The 26214-nt window shown below is 44.5% G+C and overlaps 2 protein-coding genes across 13 annotated transcripts in view; one reads left to right on the forward strand and one right to left on the reverse strand.

Moving 5' to 3' along the window:
- LDLRAD2 (low density lipoprotein receptor class A domain containing 2) overlaps positions 1–26214 on the reverse strand; it is an 814009-nt gene that overhangs the window by 570809 nt on the left and 216986 nt on the right. The gene's annotated exons all lie outside the window — the stretch shown is intronic.
- The window catches only part of HSPG2 (heparan sulfate proteoglycan 2), a 399834-nt gene that overhangs the window by 247013 nt on the left and 126607 nt on the right, over positions 1–26214 (forward strand). For all 11 annotated transcript variants that reach the window (XM_085894498.1, XM_085894501.1, XM_085894505.1 and 8 more), the window contains 4 exons: positions 4718–4831; positions 16303–16430; positions 17090–17176; positions 19880–19938. In XM_085894498.1, coding sequence (XP_085750624.1) covers positions 4718–4831; positions 16303–16430; positions 17090–17176; positions 19880–19938 — 388 coding nt within the window. The remainder of the gene's footprint in view (positions 1–4717; positions 4832–16302; positions 16431–17089; positions 17177–19879; positions 19939–26214) is intronic.

The raw sequence follows: 26214 nt of genomic DNA on the forward strand, positions 1-26214 counted from the left end.
AAAATAGGTGGGAGAGGGAAGCACAAAATAGTGGGGAACAAAGACAATAGGATATTTTTGGAAGGGAAGAGGGAAGGGGTGGGGTACATAGAGTAAGTAAGATGGTAAGTAAGGAAGTAAGTAAGGAAGGAGTTAGTAAGGAAGGAAAATAGGGAATTTTTTGAAGCTTTCAAATCAAATTTAATGTATAGAGTCTACACAATATGGAGTCGAGAGAGCAAATTTGAAGGAGGTGGGTTTGGGGTGGATTAACGGGAGTAGTAAAGATCAAGATTTTGGATGCGGGAAGATATGAGATGGTGGTGAACTGCTGTTTTGAAGATCTAGAGGGAATGGTGGCATTGGAGAGAGTGTGGGAGTTTGTTCCAGAGGTGGGAAAAAAGAGGAAGTGAAAGAGTGAAGGTGAGCAGTGATTCTTGATTTTGGCAGTTTCACCAGAAGGGGTTTTTTGGCAGAACATGAGTGCCCTGAGGAAATATCGTGGGGACAGATCCCAGACAGAGTGAGGGGGGGGGGGTCAAGGCCAGAGAGGAGATGGTAGAAGATGGAATGACCTCCTGCCTCTGGTAGAAGCCCAGCCTCTGGTGAGAGAGTAAGAGACCCAAAGACTCAGCTTCATCGTGAGAGATGCCAATGATCCTAAAAGCCTTGGTTTCCACAGCGTGAAGTCGAGCAAGGTGTGAGGCAGGAGCACCACTCCAAAGGGGAGTGCAGTTCTCCATCAGACTGCAGAAGAAAGTTTTGTATGTGGTCAGGAGCTCAGGTGTGCCCAGGAAGGACTTTGCACGATGTAGGATGTCGAGTCCGCGACTGGCTTTGGAGGGCAGCTTGGAAATGTGGCTTTTCCCGGAAAGATTGTGGCAGATAGTGACATCCAAAAGCTTGAATGAAAGGACTTCTTCAAGGGGATTGTTGAAAAAGTAGATGGGGGGGGGGGTTCTGGATGGTGCTTTTGGAGAGAGATAGTGAGGGTGTGAGATTTGTCAGGATTGAATGCCATTTCCAAGTGTTTGACCAGTTTGTGATTTTATCCAGATCTGCAGAGAGTGAAGAGGCTGCCGCCTGCCGATCAGACGGATGAGAGATGGTACAGCAGAGGGTGGAGTCATCAGCAAAGAGATAAAGAGGATTTTCTTGGGAATCTGAGAGATCATTGATGAAAACCAGAAAATGCACAGGGCCAAGAACACTGCCTTGAGGGAATGCAGTCTGGATGGGAAGAGTAGATTAAATAATTCAATCAAGAGTCACATGTTGACTGCGACAGGAGAGGAAGGCCACGAGCCCACGAGCCCTTGGATAAGAGAGATTGCCAAGAGAAGAGAGTTTGGTGAGCAGTGTGGGATGCCAGACCATATCGAAAGCTTGCAATATGTCTTGGGAGATGGCTCTGATCTCATGTTCGGCATTTAGGACCTCCATCCATTGTTGGGAAAGCAGAAGCAGCATTTCCAGGGAAGAGTGACCTGGTCTGAATCCAAATTGATGATCGGAAATCAAGCCATTGGAGAAGAGGAAGGATTTAATGTCTGAAGCGATGATGGATTCTATAACCTTGCTGATGATTTTGAATAGCTGATTGGTCTGTAGTTGCAGGGATCAGTTTTTGCATCTTTTTTATTCAGGGAAGGAATGTTTGCTGATTTCCAAGCAGATGCCAGATGACCTTGAGCAAACGAGAGGGTGAATGGAACAGAAAGAGGGTGAGCGAGAGAAGCAGAGCAGGTTTATTTTTAGAACCGAGGGCTGCTGCCATTTGGACTGGTTGCAGAATCTGAGTCGAGGTTTGATGGCATGCCCTCCACCTTGTCTGGAGAAAAGGACACAGAGTCCAGGAACAGCTCGGTGCGACTGGATATGGTGGGTGCAGAAAGCGATGGGTTTGGGATATAATATTTAGAAGTGATCATGGAGTTTAGGCATTCAGCCTTTTCACGTGCAGTGTCAGCTGTGCAGCCATTTAAAGGAAAGGGAAGGGATGGAGGGGGAACACACACCAGAAACAGACTTCATGAGATGTCACCAGGATTTGGAGGAAGTAGATAGGCTTGAGAGTTCAGACTTGAGGTGTTGTTTCTTGGCTCTCCTGAGGGTAAACACACACTTTTTCCAAGCTTTGTGGAAGGAACTGAGATTGCTTTCAGTTGGATTAGCCTTGCATGAGGAGAAGGCATGTTGTTTCGGGACAACTGCGTCACCACAAGCTTCAGTGTACCAAGGGCACGAGGAAGGGCAGGACAACTGAAGATGAGATGGGATAAATCTGTGCATGAGAGAGAGAGAGAGAGCAAGTTTCTATGAAAGAATTCCCAAGATGAGTTTATGTCAGAGGAAGTAGAGATGGGAGATCAGTGTGGAAGTTTCATGGCTGCTTGAAGTCCCTGCCAGTCAGCCTGATGAAATGCCAGACTCGTTGGCACTGAGATGGTTCTCTAATAACAGACAGAGAGATGACCGCTTTGACAAGCATATGGTCAGATGAATATGTGGTCAGAAAAACCAACTTGAATCCATTTATGCTGAGACTTGAAGATTGCAGTCCATCGACGATCCTCATCAAAATTGGTAGAACTCGAGCAATTTTCAGGTGAAGAATTTGCAAAGATTTCACCATCTCACTGTGCAAAGCTGGTAGAGGTCTCCCAAAGAAGACTCGTAACGGTCATTGCTGCAAAAGGTTCTTCCACCAAGTACTGACCTTAGGTGATGAATACTTTTGCAACCAGTGAATTTTGATTTGAACATGTTTTTCTCCAGGTAATCCAAACATGTAACCTCCTTCAATTCTAACATTGTTTAGTTTGATCTCTTCAGTTATGAATATAAAAGTTCATTTGGACAAATTGTTTCTACATCATTTGGATTTCATATAAATGTGGCATTATTGAGAGGAGTGAATACTTTTGCAGGCCACTGTACATCCTTTTCATCCCTTTCAACTCTTTTTAGACCCTTTTGATCCTAACTACTTTTTGGAATGTACCCTTTCGAATTTTAGACCCCTTATGACCCTTTAAACCCCTTACTTCTGTAGACCCTTAGTGACCTTTAGACTCTTTGGACCCCTTTAGACCTTTTACGACCCTTTAGACACTTTATATCCTTACAACCTTGAGACGTCTTTTACCCTTTAGACCCTTTTCAAGCATTGGGACATACCCTTTAGACATTTAGACCCCATAGACCTTAATACTTAAAACCTTTTGTACTTTTAGACCCTTTAAAACCATAAACCTTTTAAGATCCTTTCTTAGACCTTTTAAGACTCTTTTGATGTCTTCATACATTTATATCAATCTTTTAGACCTGTTAGACCCCAATTACTTTTTGAACGTACCCTTTAGACCCCTCATGTCCGTTTAAACCCCCTATAGATGCTATATACCCCTTACACCTGTGTACCCTTTTCACCTTTATACTGTTTAAATCCTTTAGCTAGACCTTTACACCCTTTTGACCCTTTTGACCATTTCGACCTCTTAAGACATTTTTAATCTTCTTATGACCCTTTTAGTCATTTTAAAACCCTTTCAACAGTTTAGACCCCTTTAGAACTCTGGACCCTCAGACCCTTTACACCTCCTTAGCATCTAAAATGGTTTCAGGGTCCTTTCACTGGACAAAAACGAATGGAAAGTTTTTCATCAATTCAGGACCCACTCATCCTGTATAGTTTTCCCTGCGCGAATACAATCGTCTTATCAAGCCTTTCAGCACCCACCAACCCATAATTTTCCATCTAATCAAACCGAAAAGCAACTTTATCACCTAATGCATTCTGACTACGACTGCCCTCCATCCGGACTCTCAAACTACTGAAGAAATAAAGTTTAATGTAGCAGTTCAAGACCAATTGTTGATTTAACTTTTCACCACAATTCGATTCGTTGTTGGTACCTGTATATTGGATCAGATTTATCATAACTTTGGTTCAGTGGTTGCATCATGATTTAGACCTGGCTGTACCATCGATGGAGTTTACCTTCACATTTGGGCATGAATTGCGAATTTGTTCAGGGTGCTAGCACACAATCAACCTTTATTTGTGAAAGACACCAATCTATAATGTCCTCCAGCCAATGCTAGCAGATTTGTACCTGGGTTTGGGGTGCATGTCCAGTCCCAGGAAGTTCAGCATGTCGGTGACAACTTGTCTACTATTTACAATTTACAAAAGACACTGTGGGATATTTAATGTCCACAAAGTAATGCTCACAGACTCGACATCCAGTTTTACATCCATCCGAGGGATGGTGCACTTTGTGATGCAACACCTTGCCTGGGAAACACCAATCCGACAGTTGTAAAGTCGGGTCAGGAATCGAACCCACATGAGACGGCTCAAAGGTAAGTGCATTACTTCAACACAATAATGAACCACTTCAAAGCATTTGATCATTACAAGCTGCCCTTTTGGATGGAACCATGAAAGATCTCTCTCGAGTGATATTTTAAAGAACCACTTTAAGGAAAGTTTAAACACTTGCATTAAAAGTTGCTTTAAAAACCATTTGGAACTCGTACCAGTTATTTTTTGAGATGAATATGTCTATCTGTAATATTTGTTATTACCAGTGAAGTTGAAGCGAAAAAATTTGACGTGACTTTTGTTTCTTCATCTGGCTTTCTCCTCCTTTCATCAATGTGCTTCATTCTCCATCACAGGCCATCAACTAATTTTCGATATTCTTTCTCTTCACTCCTGTTCCTTTGCTAGGACTGTGCTCCTGGTTACACCCGTGCAGGAGGAGGCCTCTACTTGGAGCTGTGTGAGATGTGTAATTGTCACGGCCACTCGGATTCCTGCCATTCAGAAACTCGTGCTTGTACGGTGAGACTTTTTTTTGGGGGGGGGGAGAGTGGGATGTCTCTCTCCCCAACTAACAAACAGAAAGAGAAGGAGGTGGGAGGAATCACAATAACCTAAAAAAGGGAGTGCTTGGGAATGGGATCATTTGGGGTAGAAGACATCCTGAGTATTTATGGGGGATGAACTGAGGTAGTGGTGAACAGCTGTCCTGAAGCCCTGGAGGGAAGAATGGGACTGAACAGACTGGGGAAGTTGGTTCCACAGGCAAGATTGAAGAGGAACAAATTAGTGGAAGTGAGCAGTGAGCCTGGATTTTGGAGGTTCAATAAGAAGAGGGTTACTGGAAGACAGTGTCTTCTCTGTTGAAACTTGGGGGGTGGAGGACAGAGCCATGGGAGGGTCGAGGATGCACAGCTATAAATGAGGTGGTAGAATGCAGAGAGGGTACCAACCTGTCTGCGATGTGAGAGTCACAGGCCTAGCCACTCAGCTTCATCATGGGAGATCCAATTATTTTGAGAGCCTTGCTTACCATGACATCAAGAAGGGCAAGGTGTGAGACAGGAGCCCAAAGGGGGAGAGCAATACTCCATCAAGCTGTGAATCAAGGCCTTGTATGTTGCCAAAAGTTCATATTGGCCAAGGAAAGACTTTGCAGAATGAATGATGCCCAGTCAATGGCTGGCTTTGGAGGCCTTCTTTGAAATATAGTCTGCCCAAGAATGATCATGGCTGATGGTGAGACTCAAAAGTTTGAGTGACTTCATATCTTGAAGTGGTTTGTTTAGGAAGTATATGGGGAGGATTTGCCAGATGGACCTTTTACAGAGACAGGGTGAGTATGTGGGATTTGTCGGGGTTGAAAAACATTCCAAGTGTTGGACCAGCTCCTGATTCTATCGAGGTCTGTAAAGATGGAAGAGACTGCTGCTACCTGCCTGAAAGATGAGAAATGATGTTGCAGAGAGTGGAATCATCAGCAAAGAGATGAGCAGGATTTTCCAAGGAATCCAAAATATCATTGATGAAGATGAGGATCAAGACTGGACCCAAGACACTGTGTTGGGGCACTCCAGCCTTGGCAGGGAGAGCGGATGAGAGGATCCCGTTAAGAGCTACACACTGAATACAGGTGTGGAGGAAGTCAGTCGTACATGAGAGGTGTTTGCCTTGGATGCCATAAGCAGAGAACTTGGAGAGTAAGGCAGGATGCCAGTCTGTATAAAATGCTTGAGATATTTCCCAAGAGACGGCCCTGATCTCGTATCTGACATTGAGGTTCTCCTTCCATTGTTGGGAGAGGAGAAGTAACATGTCCAGGGTAAAATGACCAGTTTTGAAACCAAACTGGTGATCTGAGATCTAGCCACTGGAGAAAAGGGAATGATTTGGTGTCGACTGCAATTATAGATTCCATGGTCTTGATGATAATTAACACTTAACCACAGTCACGTCCACTTAACTCGAACTTGCATAACTTTATACATCTCAAAATTCTCGGTAATATGAAGTGCTTTGTTTTCTCCAGAATTTAAGCTCCGTTTATTTGACTTTTGGAGAAATTGAATTTCTGGGTCATCCAACAGTTTTATATAACCCGGAAAATTTGAGATAAAAGGACTCCATTGCGTATATCATGTGATCGGCCAAAGACTCTCCTGGAAATATAACAACCGAAATAATGTGGGAAGTATTGTGTTTGATTGGATGTTTGAAGTACAGGATATACATGGGAATGATAAGTGAGAACACATTGTATTTTATACTGAAAGATGAGAGTGGGTAGCACCGATAGATTTTTGGTGCGGCACGGGGGGGGGGGGGGGAATGCCCCTCCTTTATTTGTTTTTACAATCAAGATTAAAAAAGAAATCCCATATTTAAACGTGAGTAACAAAGTGAAATGGAATCCGAGTGCATGGATATCTTTTTCTAGCCATGGCAGATATCGCGGTATTTGCGAAGAGGAATGTGATTGGCTGCATCCTTTTTCAAATCAGATTAACAGTTGGCTGCAGACTATAATGCCCTCTCAATCCTGTCATTTTTCCTGTTTGTATGGGCACACTGTAATTCAAGTTTTTAACTTGGGGTATAACGATTTGATGGACCTCATCTAAAGAAAAGCTAAAATGGACATTCGGAAGTTTTTGTGTGAAAGCGACTGTTGAGCCACTAGTGGATGATTCACAACAGGATATTATAACTACCCCCAGGTTGGGCCCAGGCACCACTACTTAGCTCGTCTCTCAACACCGTATCAATGGAAGTACAGCAAGACGAACTCAAACCTTTGGAAGCAGTGAGTTCAGGTTGTCTCAGCACGTATTCTATTGAAGATGATGTGAGAAACAAACGTTGCAGATCTCGAAGAGTCAAGCATTGCGCCTAAGCAGCCACGTCTGACTGATTTTCCAAGGAGAATATTTGAAAAAAAGTCGTTCTTTTTCATTTTTCTATGACAACAAATTCCCTTTGGTTGAATATTCTGTTTTAACAAGATGCTGTGTTCTGCTTTCCCTGCCATCACTTCTCAGAAAAAGGTCATGCTGGGCATTCATTTATCACAAAAGGCATGCAGGAATGGAAGAAAATCTTGGAAAAATTGTCTAAACATGCCATCTCCCAGGTTCATTTGAAACGTACGGAAAATTGGCAAAGCTTCAAACATAGTGAAGAAACAGGATCGGTAGCAGTGAAGCTTTTAGAAAGTCATAAAAGCACCTTTTAGAGAAACAGGGATTACCTTGCAAAGGTTTGTGACATTGTCAAGTTACTTTCAAAGCTTGGCTTACCATTTCGTGGGCACATTGAGTGAAAAAGGAATCTAAATTGAAAGGGAATTTCCTTGAATTTTGTGATTTTTTTTTTTTTTCAAAGTATGACGAAACTTTCAGTAAAATGGAGGCGAGTTATTTTAATTGTACAATTCCTGAATTTCAAAACGAAGTGCCACAGATCTGTGCAGATTTGGTTCTCGAAGAAATTGTTTCGGCAGTGAATAACACCGGGGTTTTTTTGCTATAATAGCAGATGAGGCCAGGTCGTTTAAGACAGAGCAGCTTTCAGTTTGTATCAGATATGCAGAAAACCTCGAGATCAGAGAAAGGTTCCTATGCTTTGTCAATTGCTCATCTTCCGGAAATGCAGAAGGCATTTATACTGCCAGAAAGAAAGCTTTGGAGACAAAAGGGTTGCAGAATGTGCTGATGGTCGCGCAGTCTTATGATGGTGCTGCGGTTATGTCAGGACACATAACTGGGGTTCAGCAGCGAATGAAAGATGACTACCCGTTTGCAATGTATGTACATTGCATGGCACACAAACTCAACCTCGTCCTTGTGGAGTGCTGTAAAATGAGTCATACGTAGTGGTTATAGGCTTTCTAAATGTAGTTGAGAAATTATATTCAGTGTTTGCAGAGCCAACCAATCATCAGATATTTATCGACGTGCAGACAGTTTTGGATCTAAAGCAAAAAGAGATTGTGCAGCCCAGTGATACATGTTGGGCATGTAAGTGGAGAAGCATGTTTGCAATAGAAACACATTACACTGCCATTATGCGGTGTCTCAGAGATCTAAGTGAACCAGGTGAAAAGTGGTCAGTGGAAACAAAACGGCCGCTTTCGTCTTATGACTGGAGTTTCATTCAACGCATCCTTGATTATCTTTCACAACATTTTAAAAGTTATTCATGTTGCTCACAAAGGTCGTCAAAGCATCGACACCACTGCTGCAAACGCTGCCTCTCTCATAGATACCTGAAAGTGTACTATGAAAAACTCAGAAGTGAAGAAAGCTGGAATGATACGTGGAAAGAAATTACAGAATTCTGTAAAGACCATGACATTGCAGTGCCAGATGAAGACACACATCTCTTGCCAAAAAAAAAAAGAGCAATGAAACCCTCGGCAGCTCTTACGGACTTCTTTGCCCCCAACAACTTTGGGTCAAAGAGAGCATGTAGAAGAGGCACCAATGTACATGAAACACCCACGACTGTAACCCAACCTCAAAAAAAAAAGTAGCATCAGCAGTTGTACATTCCTGTTTTGGAGGCTGCAACTGCAGAGTTGGAGAGAAGATTCTCAAATGAATCAATGGAAATTGCTGAAGCATGTAACTCATTGTTAAGATGTCACAAAAATGGCATTCATCTATATCCACTCTTGCAGAAATATGAAGATCCACTCAAAATAAATCCTCAGCTTGCAGCTGCAGAAATGGACCTTTTTGCCAGCATGGAATCTTTTGTTACCTTTCAGAGACTTCAAAAAGAATTGTCTCAGATAATGTAGCCAAACGATTACAAACTCATTCGGTTAGCTCTCACATTGGCAGTTGGGACGACCACTTTGGAACAAAGCTTTTCTGCAATGAGACAGAATAGAAACTGGTTACGCTCAACCATGGGGCGGGGGGGGGGGGGTGGGGAGGAAAGATTCTCTTCACTGGCTCTTCTTCACATATAAGGCGATTTAATTGCGAAGCTGGTTCCAGAGGACATTGTGGAGATTTACGCCAACCGAAGGGAAAGACGAGTTGCACCTACTTTAGTCATTAATGTAAGAACGGTATATCTATTAAGGCATATTTATGTATGGGAGACATGATTCTTAAAGTGCTCATTAATTTTTGTGTTTTTTTCAATAATTTGCTGTTATGCTAATACAGTATTGGTGGTAGCTGCTAAAAATGTCAAATAATTAGGATAAAACAAAAAACAACGGTGAGTAAATAATGAACGTAAACTGTATTTATGATTTCACGAACACTGGAACGACACGAACAAACGGTAATTTTGGAAGTCAGACCGAGCTACCCATTATTAACATTAAGTTTGCTGCCCCCCTCCCCCCCAAATAGAGAAGTCAAACTACACCTGTGGTGGGTAGCTAACCCCATCCTAGCTATTCATGTATCTTCCGTGCGGGTAAAGTGCACATCATGACCCAAAATTTGTGCATTGCCCAAGCAGGTCCACTGCATGCATTGTCCACGCTCCCATTTTTGTGAACATCCATGAAGTTGTTGTTTTGTGAATATGTCATTTTGAGGACAAAACAGCATGTTGTGAAAAGTGTGAGTTTGTGCTGAATTGTGTATACAATCCATACGCTGCATGAGTCTCCAGTGTTGACCTCATTTTTTTTGGTGTCCAAAATGTCGATTAAGAGAAGAGCTATATGTGTTAGGGGGGTAAAAAGCAAACAAACTAGCAGTTGGTCGATGGGGCACTAGTTAGACACAAGCAAGGGAATGAGATAATAACAGCAGAGGGGAGCAAAGGAAGCACAGTAATCTGCAAATAAGATAGTTTGGTTTATTTGGGCTTAATGAGGATAGAAAAGATTGTGAGAAGATATGGGCAAGGATGTGAGATGCTGGTGCCCCACTTGCTTGAAGCTCTGGAGGGAAGAATGAGATTGACCCATCTCAGGAAGGCAGTTCCATAAATGGGAGAAAAGAGGAAGAAAGGAGTTGAGGAATGCATTCAGCCTAAATTTTGGAGTTCAACCAGGAGGATGTTGCTGCAAGAAGTCGTGCATCCTGGAGGAGTTGAGAATGGGTTGGAAAGCTGAGAAAGAGCAGATGAAGCTCGATGAATGGAGAGGCAGTGAAAAGTAGAGTCACCGGAGATGTCAATCATTTTGAGAGCTTTAGGTCACACACAATCCAGGATAGACAGATGTAACGCTCTAGTACTAGTCCATTGGGAGGAGTACCACCTCATTGATATATGGAAACAGGGCATATGGACTGTGAGTTCTGATTTTTCAAGGAAAGACTTGGAATGATGGAGGATTCCCAGTGTGTGGCTGGCTTTGGAGGCAAACTTTGGGATGTGGTCAACCCAGAAAGAGGCCATGGCTGATGGGGAAGCCGAGAACCTAAAGAGACTGAACCTTTTCCAGTGACTGACGATGGAAATAGACAAGTAGGTTTGTTTAACGATCCTTTCAGTGACAGGGTGACTGAAGGTCATAAATCCTATTAAAATCACATGAATCAATTCCCCCATCCCCCCCTCCCCCAATGAGAAATGTCCATAATGTGTAATTGTTAATGAGGTATTTATATATATATTAAATATATTTTCCTTCATTACATGGGAGAAAGATCACATTGTTATACGTTCATGGCATCTCTTGCTGCATTCTGTTTGAAATAGTTTGTTTGTGACTGTGGCAGTTGGATATATAACCTATTTGCTTGCCCCACCCATCCCACCACCGCTACCCAACAGCTCCCAATTTGCACAGGCCAAGCTGATTTAGGGAAAATACACTTTATTACGGTGTAAATTACATCACTGCATCAGTACGTATTTAAAACACAAGTGGAGAAAAAGCATATCAAGCTCAAAGCTGTTTTATCTAACCTTGGAGTCTATAATACCAAAACTGTGACCACCTTTCAGGGTTTTTAAATGAAGAAATGCTTGTTCGGTTTAATTCGGAATATCCGGTCCCTCTGGGAACCCAGTATGTATGCAAAATTTTGTGGAGATTGGCCGAGCCGTGGTTTTTTTTTTCTATGATTTTTAGACGTACATACACGTTACACACCCACAGAGAATTGCCTTCAATATCTATACAACAAGAGAGCCGTTTGTGTGTCTGTGAGTGTGTCGCCATTTTTCTTCAAGATGGCTAAATGGATCTTTGTCAAACTTTCAATCTCGTATTGACAGACTGAGAGCTCTTTCTGTGGGTGGTGGTGCATGGCCGTTCTTAGTTAGTGGAGTGATCTGTCTGGTTGATTCTGATAACGAGCGAGATTCCACACGGTAACTAGTTCCGCAGGTGAATGGCTTGGTGTGGCTAGCGGACAGACTTCTTCGAGGGAAGAGCAGCTGCAAGCCGTGTGAGTGGAGCAACAACAGTTCTGTGATGCCCTTTGATGTTCGGGGCCCAGACATCCAGAATTGTCGTTGTGTCGGCTCGTGCCGGTGCACCGAAAATATGAGCAAACTTCACTGTGTAGACTGTAGAGGAAGTAGAAGTCATAACGAGGTTTATGCATGCATCACCACCACCACCAACTAAGAATGGCCATGTTCATCAGTGAGTGCCGGGGAGTGTTTCAGATAAAAAAAACTTTGAAAATTTTGAAATAAAAAAAGTTGGATTAAAAAAAAAATGTCTCCATTAAAATTAAAATCTCTAAGTAGTCCGGTTAGTTAGGGTCAAAATATTTACAGACTGGACAAAAGCACCAAACTTGGCGAGAAGGTAGATTAGAGTCCAGAGATTAATTTTTAAAAAGGAGACAGCGACGATCGATTCTCTGTTCAGTACCAAACGGGCCTAAACTTGGCCCAGATCGATGGGCGTGACGCTGGAGTATCGGTGTGGAGGAACGTGCAAATTTGATGACCCGCCCTAATTATACGGTGCTCCATGCGGAGGAACTATGGAACATAAACAATGGCGGCAGTAAGTTGTGCTCTGAATTCATGTCATTCTTTCACGTTAGAAAATCCATTTTGGGGGTAGAAAAGGGAGTGGTAGCTCGTGTTATGACATCAAATATGATTTTACTAGTCCATACATCCGAATGGTGTTGTAGAGGCGTGGTGTTTGGTTGTAGTTGTGCAAAACAATGGCGATTTTTACGACGCCAGCCACCCGCCGGAAAAATGATTTTCAATGATGTGGATCTACATTACATGCAGATCTGTTTCCTCACCCACAGCCGAGTTATTGCCCCCCCCCCCAAAAATGTGGCCTTGCAATCTGACTACCCTGCCCTATGGCTGACTATTATTATTATTTATTTAATATAACGTGAAGAAGGTGAAGTATGATGATGATACATGCAGATCTGTTGCCTCACAGCAGAGTTATTCCCACCCACCCCCCCCAAATTGAAAATATGACCTTGCAGTCCAACTACCCTGTCCTATTATTGGCTGGCTTTATTGGAATGAAGGCATGGGTGGTTTTGAGGCGTGTACCAGTGTTGTATTATTGCCAGCTCTCATACTGAGCAATAATACCTATACTAAGTCTTGTGGGATATTCCTTCTTTTAAATTTCTAATATGATTTTGGATAACAGGATGAAAATAACATCTCAATGATGTGATAAGACAATGAATGTTGTGATGATCAATGATAATTATTGACTTTTGACAGCTGAGCTTAGTGGGCCCCACCACCAACCAAGCAATGCCAATCTTCCACGCATTCACTGGATGTGACACCACATCGGCATTTTCGGGGAAGGGGAAAAAGTCGTGCTGGAAAGCATGGGACATGTACCCCGAAGTTACAGACACATTTCTGGATATCGTCGCACACCCGTTCATTCACGTGTCGGGTGGTCATCCAATGTTCGCAATAATTGAAAGATTCGTCGTTATTCTGTACGAGCCCAATAGCAGTTCCGGCAGTGTGGATGAAACACGCAGTACTCTATTTCAACAACTCGTACCATCCCTCGAGAGACTACCGCCGACTCGGAATGCCTTAATAGAGCACTTCAAGAGGTCCATCCTTCAAGCGAGTATATGGGTGACGAGTGACAATCCTGATATGCCTCACTTCTCACCTGCTGATTTCGGCTGGATATCCGTGACTGGAGGAACGTCATGGACTCCACTGTGGACCACACGTCCTCCCGTGTCCTAAGTCTGCAGAGAGTTCATAAAGTGCGGATGCACAAAAGAATGCCGCGTCTGCAAGTGTAAGAATGCCCATTTGGATTGCACGAGCCTCTGCAAGTGCGCTTGCAACAGGAACAAAAATAGGAGCCAATAAACGTGAGTCCAACTTACATTTCATTGTCGTTAAACATATCCACCCGTGGTCAAGGGTGACCTGAATGAAACAGTGTTCAGGTACACGTCGCTGTTTTTCCACTTGACCATTCGTCATGTACCACGTTGTGGCATGTTTCCTGCTCAGCGTCCAGTTTTCGGTATTATCGCTCGCATCATTATTATACGAATTAACTAGTTTCTGATCCTGTTAATATGCTGTTTGGAATGTTTTCTTATGTGCATTTCTCTTGCGTGCGGATCGGAATTTAAAGCTCCATGCGCAAAATTTCGAGATTTTCAAAAAAACAAGTGTTATTTTCTAACGTTATTACATTTGTTTAGTATATTATAATACTGTCGATTGAAAAGCGAAATGTTTACACCATCCTAGCTAAGTGGTCTCATCAATTATGTTGAGATTTTTGAGCAAAATCGACTTATATTGTAAATTGGTGTGATGTGACCTTTTGACCTTGAAAATTGACCTTCAAGGTCCAGGTCGGACGTGTCTCCTTTTCTCAAAATGTTTACTTTGGTGCCCTCTATCTTCATGCCAAATGTGGTGCTTTTGTCCAGTCTGTCACTGTTTGGCCATTTTTTTTTACCCTAAATGACCGGACTGAAGCCTTTTGTAGCTACGTGAAAGGTAATCTATATTAATATTTCGGCACGCCCCTTTTTTTGTTCCACCATCAGATTTTTGTTACTGCATGAAATGAAACAAGCTTTGACATATATAGTAATGATATTATTGTCTTCCTTAAGAGGCCCCTCAAAATTTGTTTTGATGATTATCTATATTAATATCTATATTAATATTTCAGCATGCCCCTTTTTTTGTTCCACCATCAGATTTTTGTTACTGCATGAAATGAAACAAGCTTTGACATATATAGTAATGATATTATTGTCTTCCTTAAGAGGCCCCTCAAAATTTGTTTTGATGATTATCTATATTAATATCTATATTAATATTTCGGCATGCCCCTTTTTTGTTTCACCATCAGATTTTTGTTACTGCATGAAATGAAACAAGCTTTGACATATATAGTAATGATATTATTGTCTTCCTTAAGAGGCCCCTCAAAATTTGTTTTGATGATTATCTATATTAATATCTGTATTAATATTTCGGCACGCCCCTTTTTTTGTTCCACCATCAGATTTTTGTTACTGCATGAAATGAAACAAGCTTTGACATATATAGTAATGATATTATTGTCTTCCTTAAGAGGCCCCTCAAAATTTGTTTTGATGATTATCTATATTAATATCTATATTAATATTTCAGCACGCCCCTTTTTTTGTTCCACCATCAGATTTTTGTTACTGCATGAAATGAAACAAGCTTTGACATATATAGTAATGATATTATTGGCTTCCTTAAGAGGCCCCTCAAAATTCGTTTTGATGATTATGGTAGTTAAACAATTCATATTCATCCGACTTTTTATTATTCCTACTGCACTTCATTAGAACATAGATTGTGGATGGATGCGCAGATCCCAGGAGAACAACTATAGCTGTACAGAACAATTCATATTATCGATGGATAAAAATGATATTTAATTGATATTACAATAAATTGTTTATTTAAAATATCTTCAAATTTTGTGAGTTTTTAGTTTGTTGTGAAATATTAGGTCTTCGGGTCTCCGCATAGCGGCGTACAGGCTTAAGTCGTACTTCTGTTTACTACCGTAGAAAATCACAGAACCATCCGATCGACATGCTGTTAACAGTTTCAGAATCAGCTAAATTCTACAACATATGAATATGGAGACGAAACTGATCCAGCCTTTTGGATCACTTTAAAGAGGGTGCCCTGTAATTTTAATGCGCTCTATGGATCCTCCGGAACTCACGAATGGTACACGTTGTGTCGTCACTAAACTACGTGGTAATGTCATCGAAGTGGAGCTACTGCGGGACAGTCGAAGGGGAAAACCTGAATGATAATCAATGGATAAAAATAATATAATATATTGTTTAAAATACATTCATGCTATCTGTCTTTTACCATATGTTGCCAGTAACGCCCGTCGAAGACGGGCACCTTTACTAGTATTAAATGATCCCCAACCCCATTCATTAGGAGGTGTAGTGAAGTGTATTAGCCCCCAGAAAAGAATACAAAAAAAAAATCATTATTTCTTCAAAATGCCAACAGGATGAAAACAACACCAGGCAATTCTGGGTACACCTACTCTATTATATCGAGTCGGATTGGTAATCCTCCAACAGATATTAGGGGGAGAATTCCCCTTTTTAAATTTCTCAGGAAAGTCCCTGATCCCCGCCTCCCCCCATTAGAAACACCAATGTACAAATGTACACAACCTATGGGAGTCAAACATTTACTATTCCATCCAGGATTCTACTCATAATTGAGCTCTCTGGTCTGTGTTTGAATCTTTATTAAGTCAAATGTCAATGCAAACTCCCATTTGAGAGTCGGGACATGAGTGGGTGCTGCTTCAGGAACATGCCATGCTTCAGAGAAATCACGCAACCTGCATTTTCTGCATTTAAGCTTTTCTTGTTGAACAACCCACATTGTCTTTCAGCAAATATAGGTCATTGTGTTCCGTTGTTATGGTTAATATCTCTGGCACAGGGATGATGGACTAAATGGCATTTACCTTTGCCTTCATTACCTCATGACGTAATATCTTGGGTTTCATCACAAACAGTAAACCAATGGTTTATCTCTCACCCGTGTAGAACTGCCTGCATCACACTATGGGCACCCTCTGCCAGGCCTGTGCTCCTGGCTACTATGGTGACGCTACCCAAGGGACACCTCATGACTGCCAACCTTGTGCTTGCCCCCTCACCACACCAGAAAACCGGTCAGTTTCCACACTTATTGAACTGGCCTTAATTTCTCGGACACCTGCCCCCTCCTATGTTTTGCAGAGGTTGGTGTTGAGTGTAACTGTAGGTAATGTGCTATTTTGCTGTCATGAAGAGCTGAGTGAAGATGCAAGTTTGTGGATAAAATGAATGAACAAGATGCACTCCTGTGATGTGTTTTTGGGTCATCAATAAGCTACATGTGCAGGAGGGTTTGAATTTGAGAAGAAATATCACTGAAAAGGGAAAGGAAATAGACAACAGAAAAGAAAACTGAGTAGAATGTATGGAGAATGAGAGGAAGCAAGGATTTATGGCACATTAATGGTTGGGATTGTTAGGGGTGTAGGGTGGGGGTGGAGGGTGGAGGGGTGGAGGGAGGAGGGGTGGAGGGGGTAGTACAAAATGTAAAGGTCAAAAATCCTGCTGCATCATGTTTATAATGGCCTCTACATTAAGGTCTGGTGTTACATTTGCCTCACCACATAGTGTGATCAATAAATGTGAAGAACTCATGAATACAGAAAAAATGATTTGTTTGGACATGCATGTGATGGAGAATTGCAGCCTGATGAATCTGATGATGGAGAGGGGTATAAATATGTACACAGCAAGGAAAAATTGATCATGGTGAAGATGCAGCATTTTTGTGCAGGTTCTCAAACACATGCGAAAGTACTGCAGATGCTGAGTATCGCTGCACGTCCTGCCAGCCAGGATACATTGGCCACTACTGCGAAAGGTGAGCTACCATACACCATGAAGCAACTTGTGATGCCAAACAAATTGTGCCGCAAAGCAACTCGTGTCAACAAACAATCGTGCTGCCGAGCAACTCGTGTCGCCAAGCAACAGATGTCACCAAGCAACTCGTGCCGCCAAGCAATGTGTGTTGCCAAGCAACTCGTGCCGCCAAGCAACTCGTGCCGCCAAGCAACTCGTGCCGCCAAGCAACTCGTGCCGCCAAGCAACTCGTGTCACCAAGCAACTCATGTCACCAAGCAACACGTGTCGCCAAGCAACTCGTGCCGCTAAGCAACTTGTGCCGCTAAGAAACTCGTGCCGCTAAACAACTCGTGCCACCAAGCAACGGATGTCACCAAGCAACGGATGTCACCAAGCAACGGATGTCACCAAGCAACGGATGTCACCAAGCAACTCATACTGCCAAGCAACGTGTGCTGCCAAGCAACTTATGTCGCCAAGCAACTCGTGCCACCAAGTAACTCGTACCGCCAAGCAACTCGTGTCGCCAAGCAACTCGTGTCACCAAGTAACTCGTGTCGCCAAGCAACTCGTGTCGCCAAGCAACTCATGTCGCCAAGCAACTCGTGCCGCGAAGCAACTCGTACCGCCAAACAACTCGTGTCACCAAGCAACAGATGTCACCAAGCAATGGATGTCACCAAGCAACTCAATCCGCCAAGCAACGGATGTCACCAAGCAACTCATGCTGCCAAGCAACGTGTGCTGCCAAGCAACTTATGTCGCCAAGCAACTCGTGTCGCCAAGCAACACGTGCCGCGAAGCAACTCGTACCGCCAAACAACTCGTGTCACCAAGCAACAGATGTCACCAAGCAATGGATGTCACCAAGCAACTCAATCCGCCAAGCAACGGATGTCACCAAGCAACTCATGCCGCCAAGCAACGTGTGCCGCCAAGCAACTCATGTCACCAAGCAACTCATGCCGCCAAGCAACTCGTGCCACCAAGGAACGGGTGTCACCAAGCAACTTGTGCCACCAAGCAACGTGTGCTGCCAAGCAACTTGTGTGCCACCAAGCAACTCATGCCGCCAAGCAACTCGTGCCACCAAGGAACGGGTGTCACCAAGCAATGTGTGCCGCCAAGCAACGTGTGCTGCCAAGCAACTTGTGTGCCGCCAAGCAACTCCTGCCGCCAAGCAACTTGCGCCACCAAGCAACTCATGCCGCCAAGCAACGGATGTCACCAAGCAACCCGTGCCACCAAGCAACGTGTGCCGCCAAGCAACTCGTGTTACCAAGCAACTCGTGTCACCAAGCAACTCGTGCCGCCAAGCAACTCGTGTCACCAAGCAACTCGTGCCGCCAAGCAACTCATACCGCCAAGCAACAGATGTCACCAAGCAACTCATGCTGCCAAGCAACGGAGGCAACCAAGCATCTCGTGCCACCAAGCAACTCATGCTGCCAAGCAACGCGTACCGCTAAGCAACTCATGTCACTAAGTAACTTGTGCTGCCAAGCAACTCATGCCACCAAACAACCCACTCTAATGATTAACCTGCACAGCCAAGCAACTCGACCCACGTTGCCAAATCATCCATCCCGCCAATCAACTTGGGCCATCAAACTCAAGCCACCAAGCGAAGCACATCACCGATCGACACCCCCCCCCCCTACACCGATCGACCCCCTCCCATCCCCAACACCGTTCGACCCCCTCCCCCACCCAACGGCAATCGACCAACTCTCCCACCCCCAATGCCCATCGCCTTCCCAACCCTCAGCGCCAAATGACCCCTCCCCCCAACACCGATCGACACCCTCCCTCCCCCAATCCTTATCGTTTCCCCCTACCCCAACAGACCCGCACAGCCAATCAACTTGTGCTGCCAAACTTGAGTCAATGAGCGACCCGTGTCACCCAGCAACTCACGCCTCCGAGCAACCCGTGCCAATGTGTGCCGCCAAGCAACTCACGTCGTCAAGTTCTTAAAGCCCCTCACCAATGTTACTATCCAAATGTTTTCCCTTTTTATGCATACTGACAAGAATGTTCTCCATACATTGCTTTTAACATCTTCAAAGATATTTAAATAAAACGTAGAGATTTTGAAAGTGTTACACATGACCATATATCTCACTGCGCTTCAAAATGTAATTTCTGCTATAAACTTGTGGAAGATATTTGCAAGTGGATCACAGCATTCACCAAATGAAGTATCCGGACACAGGTAATGGGAAGCAGAAAACGACACCTACAAGCACTGCTGTTGTTCACTTATCAAGTTCAAGTCCTTTGGTTGCATCAGGCACTGACTTGTCTATCAATGCCTGCCCTTTATGTGGCTTGTCCCATGATGTAGCCATGCTGTAATTCTGCCACACCATACCATGCACATAGACACCTTTTGTCCATTATGACCTCAGCCGCTAGTCTTTGAAGAGAAGGACATTGCACAAATGATTCAGGGATTTTCCGCATGCTGCCATGTCAGGCTCTGTGGACAGGATCCCACCTGCTCCCGGGATCTATGACGTCGCAGAGCCCTGGTCGGAAGAGGTCCTTGGGCCCAGGACCGTTTCCCACAGATGTGATTCCACATACTTGCAGAGGCACCTGGTAGCAGAGTTCCTGTTGTAGATCATAGAATATGCATCAAGAAGGGAACACATTCCTGCACACAATTGCTCACACAAGGAGTTTCCTTCTCATTATATTTTTATCCCATTCCCAGGTGTGCACCGGGATACCAAGGAGATCCACGCATCCCCGGACAGCGTTGTATACTTGCAGGTGAGTGCACAAGGAGAAACAACACAAACCAAATCTCTTGATTTCTTAAGCTTAAAAACACTATTTTACCCATTGTTTTCATTGATGTCATGGTGATTTTAATTATTTAATTTGTTAACTCTCAAACAGGCACATGGTGCCATTTTCAGGACTCCATAACATTCCACTTACCTATTGTGGAAAAAAGTTTCCTCCTATCTCTCCAGTCATTCATTGACATACTTCTCAACTATCCGGCATTTCAATCGCAGAACTCTTCGCGAATATCCTTCTATTTTTCACTTTTGGAATGTGGATTTGAATCCATTGATTGTGCAACAGCATACCCTCTTCGAGCGTTAATGGTGTGATGTTGGACAAAATTCTCAGCATTAAATGCTGTTCGATCACTCTCACTGATCAAGTTTAAGAATAAAGAAAACTGTAATGTAGAAATCTATCCATCCAGGTTTGGTGGAGCAAATACATATATTTGTGTCAGGGCTAATAATCCCCCTGTCTGCAGAAAGAGGTGAGTAAATCACTTGAACTCCGGCACATGTACAGGCAAAAAATGTAAGGCGTCTCCCCCTTTATTTGAGCAGTGAATAGGCAGCAGACCGCTGCCTCGATTTCTCCCAAAAATAAAAACAACCTGTGTTAAGTACATGAAGCAAAATCATGTGTACTGCTTATGTGCATATACAGGGTGATTGAAAAGTCCCTGGGCACATGCAATACCGTTTATTTAGCTTGTTCTGTTTACAGTAAATGTTGGAAATGGTCTCCACAAACTCCCAGATGCATATCGCCTCATCTTATTCTATTTTTTTTTTCCCCGAAAAACACGGGCCAGTTCAAGTTGCCAGATAGTATGGATGACATTGATGATGACTTCGCTGAGTTCCTCGAGAGTGGAGGGATTATTTTTGTCCACTTCACCTTTTAGTGCTCCCCACAAATAATAACAAATGCCACTAAAAACGTCCTTTCTTCGAGAGTCCGAGCCATTCCCATCTGCAACTTAGTCAGAGGTCGGGTTGTCAGCAACTAAACCGTCTCCCCCACCAGGTTTTCTGGTGAGGAGGATGTTTGGATATGGACACGCCACCCAGCAGGATTAAAAACAAAACCTGTCAAAGGGCGGAGGAGCTCTTTGTGAGCCAACGGCCATCCATATCTAGTGCCCAACTGTGTCTGCGGACGTCCTCCTGCAGTTGGGTCACTTCTTATTAGGAGGTTGGTGGCAGGATTTGCACTCCGGCCACCGTAAAACCCTTCATTCCGCAAAACGCAAAAACGCAAAAAAATCTGAAAACCCACTCCATGGGAGTACCTCCTGTGCAGCTTCCCTTCGCAGGGCAGCTCACCGGATGACGGGATTGGGGCAAAGCCTTCGGGACCCCCGATCTTTGATGATAGGAGGGAAACCACGGGGTAACATCCCTGGGTCAGATTGCGGGAGAGTGTGTCGGAGTGGTGCTGAGGTGTCGTCCACCAGACGGCGGTCTCCTTGGGTTAACCTGAGGCGGTCCCTTCAGGTGGGTGCCTGGAATGTCCTATCCCTAAGAGAGGATGATCACCTGTCTCTGTTATCATCTGAGCTCAAGCGTTTGAACATCGGGATTGCAGCTCTCTCTGAGGTTCGGAGACCGGATTGCGGCGAGATAATGGTGGGTGGTGAAACCTACTATTGGTCTGGTCGCTCTGATGGTTACCATACCCAAGGAGTTGCTGTAGTTGTGTCCAATAAGCTGATCCCAATGATAATTGAGGTAAAACCGGTCAACGAGCGTATTATGAGATTAAGGATTCGTCACTCCTGAGGTGTCATTTCCCTGGTCTCTGTTCATGCTCCGACTGAGGCGAGTGATCTCACCGTGAAGGATGCATTCTACGCCACACTCGAGTCTGTGGTTGATCAGTGCCCCAGACGAGATACACTTCTAGTCTTGGGGGATTTCAATGCATCGACTGGAACTGATAGGGACGGTTATGAGGTGTGTGTTGGTCCCCATGGGTCCGGAACTATGAACCAGAATAGCACTAAGTTCCTTGACTTTGCAAGAAGTCATGGACTTAGGGTGGCCGGTTCATGGTTTCAGCGCCCACAAGCTCATCGCTGGACTTGGTATTCCAACGCTGGCGGTGTGGCAAAGGAGATTGACCATGTCCTCATTGACGGTCGTTGGAGGATGATCCAGAACTGCAGGGTCTACCGGAGTGCTCAGTTCCTCAATACTGACCACAGGCTTGTTGTAGCAACTCTAAAGCTGCACCTTAAATCCTGGAGAATGGTACCATCCCAGCCTAGGCTGGATGTTGACAAGCTCAGGGATGAGAGAGTAGCTGAGGAGTTTGCGGACAGGCTGAGTGGACACTTGGGGGGTCTGGGTGCTTTGGGGGGTCCTGAAGAGTTGTGGAGTGCCTTCAAGACCACCGTCCTTGATGTTGCCGGTGGATGTCTTGGAGCTCACCGCAGGGCAAAGAAGAATTTTGTCTCTCAAGGGACACTGGATACCATTGACCAGAGTCGCAGGGCCAGGCTGAATGGCAGAGCTGAGCTGTTCAGGGAGCTGAGGCGTAAAACTGTACGTGCACTGAGGGTGGACAAGGAGGCCTATGTGCGAGGAATCTGTGAGGGGGTAGAGCATCACCTGTGGACAGGTGATTCTCGTCCCGCTTACAGGGGAATTCGCGCATTGCGTTCATCCAAGCCCATCCCTCGGAGCACTGCAGTTCGAGCGGAGAGTGGTAGGCTCTTGCCAGAGGAGTCTGAAGTGAAGGCCCGCTGGGCCGGTTACTTTGAGCAGTTGTACCGGGCTGATCCCCCAGCTGTCGAGTTGGACGTCAAGGGTGTTACAATCCCCATTGCTGACCCTCGAATCAACTGTGGTCCACCTTCGCTTGTGGAAACACGGGCTGCGGTGAACCAGTTGAAACGGGGAAAAGCTCCAGGGATCTGTGGCATCCATGCTGAACTTCACAAGGCTGGTGGAAATGCTGCACTCGTGTCGTTGCATGCAGTTTTGTGCTCTGCCTGGAACACAGGCATCATCCCAACTGACTGGAAGAGGGGCCTTGTTGTCCCTCTCTGGAAAGGGAAGGGTGATCGCCAAGACTGCAACAACTACCGAGGGGTGACGCTGCTCTCAGTGCCGGGCAAGGTCTTTGCTCGGATAATTCTTGATAGGGTTCGCCACCATCTGCTTGAGCACCAGCATCCAGAGCAGTCAGGCTTTACACCAAAGAGGTCAACGATTGACCGTATCCTTGCCCTTCGTGTCCTCACCGAACGCAGACGAGAGTTTCGGCAGGGGCTGCTTGCAGCCTATGTTGATCTCTGTAAAGTGTTCGATTCAGTGAATCGGGATGTCCTCTGGAGGATTCTTGGTCTTCGTGGGGTGCCACCAAAACTGATCGATCTGATGTCTGAACTCTACTCTGGTACTGAGAGTGCTGTGAAGTGTGGTGGTACCATCTCTGACTTATTTCCAGTTGTTACTGGAGTTCGTCAGGGGTGTGTACTGGCCCCCACACTTTTCAGCACTTGTATGGACTGGATTTTAAGGAGGATGTCGGAGAGATCAAGCTGCAGTGCATCGTTTGGGAATGTCAAGATCTCGGACCTTGACTTTGCAGATGATGCAGTCATCTTTGCGGAGGCTTTAGACATCCTTTTGGGGGCCCTCGAGGTGCTGAATGAGGAGTCGGAGCCGCTGGGATTACTGGTTTCTTGGGTCAAAACTAATATCCAGGCTTTCGGTGACATCTTGGATGCTGCTGTCCTGTCTGTGTCTGTTTGTGGTGAGGATGTTGAGGTCGTGGAGAGATTCACTTACCTTGGCAGTGATATTCATGTCTCTGCTGGCTGCGAGTCAGAGGTCAATAGACGTCTGGGTCGGGCCTGGGGAGTCATGGATTCACTGGATCATGGGGTGTGGCGCTGCCGGTACCTGTGCGGGAGGACGAAAGTCCGAGTCTTCAGGTCCTTGGTACTTCCAGTCTTGCTCTATGGATGCGAGACTTGGACTCTGACCAAGGATCTGAGATGGAGACTTAATTCCTTTGGTACCAGGTCTCTTCGGAGAATCCTTGGCTATCGCTGGTCGGATTTTGTGTCCAACGAGCGGTTGCTGAGAGAAACTCGGATGAGATTTGTTACCTGCATAGTCCGTGAGCGTCAGTTGCGGCTGTATGGACATGTGGCTCATTTTCCTGACGCTGATCCTGCTCACCAGATTCTCTCAACGAGGGAGTCTCATAAGTGGAGGAGGCCAGTGGGTCGACCACATGCCTCGTGGTTGCAGCAGGTTGACCATCATCTCAAGGAGATGGGGTATGGCCTGGCATCTGCCTGGGGGATGGCCAGACGGAGGCCCCTGGAGTACCGGCGGAAAGTCGACGCAGCGACGCGCTGTTCTGACACATGCTCCCATACCTGACCTGAGGTTTGGTGGAGCAAATACATATATTTGTGTCAGGGCTAATAATCCCCCTGTCTGCAGAAAGAGGTGAGTAAATCACTTGAACTCCGGCACATGTACAGGCAAAAAATGTAAGGCGTCTCCCCCTTTATTTGAGCAGTGAATAGGCAGCAGACCGCTGCCTCGATTTCTCCCAAAAATAAAAACAACCTGTGTTAAGTACATGAAGCAAAATCATGTGTACTGCTTATGTGCATATACAGGGTGATTGAAAAGTCCCTGGGCACATGCAATACCGTTTATTTAGCTTGTTCTGTTTACAGTAAATGTTGGAAATGGTCTCCACAAACTCCCAGATGCATATCGCCTCATCTTATTCTATTTTTTTTTCCCCCAAAAACACGGGCCAGTTCAAGTTGCCAGATAGTATGGATGACATTGATGATGACTTCGCTGAGTTCCTCGAGAGTGGAGGGATTATTTTTGTCCACTTCACCTTTAGTGCTCCCCACAAATAATAACAAATGCCACTAAAAACGTCCTTTCTTCGAGAGTCCGAGCCATTCCCATCTGCAACTTAGTCAATCCTGTGGAAATAGAAAAACATTGATTAACATTTTCAGGTGCACAGGGACTTTTCGATCACCCTGTTTAATACATGGTTTTTATATAGCTCAAATAATTCCAATTGCACTGGTCCATCGGCTGATACCAGAGGCCTAAGGCCTAAGGGCTGAAACCTGAGGCCTATCCGTACTGTCACCTTGATCACAAGGCCGATGATGCCAATTGACTCCAACCTTTTGATATTTGATGATCCTTTTAACAGTGGCATACGTTGTTTTACACTGAATGGAAAACTTATAGGGAGTGCATGGCCATTGTGACTATGACACTTCCAAAGATGTCTTAGGCATATCAAAATGGCAGACATGTGATTTTTGTGGGTGGCTTCAGGCCAGCTGTCCAACCAATGGCTATCGTGTGGACATACATATATACAAACACTTGCTCCATTATATGCAGATTTAAATTGTTAAAACCACTATTATTTACATTATTATTTTTAATAACATTGATATTATTACTGCATGAATGGAAAAATTCCTCTGACTGTGAAATTCTCAACATCCTGCTTCTTCTTCATGTGACATGTGGACACAAGCATGTTAATATCATTATTATTAATATTATTATTATACCATTATGATTACCATTATTGCCATGATCATCGGAAGGAATTGACTGATTGATCTGTGGTTATAATATGTTTTTTTTTTTCCTTCCGGGAGGTGTGTGGACCAATCTTAGCCTATACACTGCCCTATACATACATGTATACGCCGATTTTTCTCCAAATTTCCCTCAGGCGAGTATTAAACAAGCGAGCAACCATTACGAATGGGGTAATGCATCGAATAGAAGTCATAATTGGGCCTGATCGGCTTCAGGGGAAATATCCCATGTCACACTTGAAGCCATGACTGGGAGAAATTTCATGAGGACCCAATATATGTTATAAGCAATCCATATAAGGTCAGGTCAGGTATGGGAGTATACACTGGAGCAGCATGTTGCTACATCCACTTTCTGTCGGGACTCCAGGGGTCTCCGTCTGGCCATCCCCATCTCCTTGAGATGCTGATCAACCTGCTGCAACCACGAAGCATGTTGTCGGCCCATTTGCATCCTCCCCTCACGAGTATCCCTCGCTGAGAGAATCTGGTAAGCAGGATCAGCGTCAGGAAAACGAGCCACATGTCCATACAGCAGCAGCTGATGCTCATAGACGATGCAGGTAACAAATCTCATTTGAGTCTCTCTCAGCAACTGCTTATTGGACACAAAGTCTGACCGGTGATAGCGAAGG

This window comes from Eptatretus burgeri, chromosome 9, assembly GCF_056783735.1.
Source record: "Eptatretus burgeri isolate ZD-2024b chromosome 9, Ebu_testis_v1, whole genome shotgun sequence".
NCBI classification, from domain to species: Eukaryota; Metazoa; Chordata; class Myxini; order Myxiniformes; family Myxinidae; genus Eptatretus; species Eptatretus burgeri.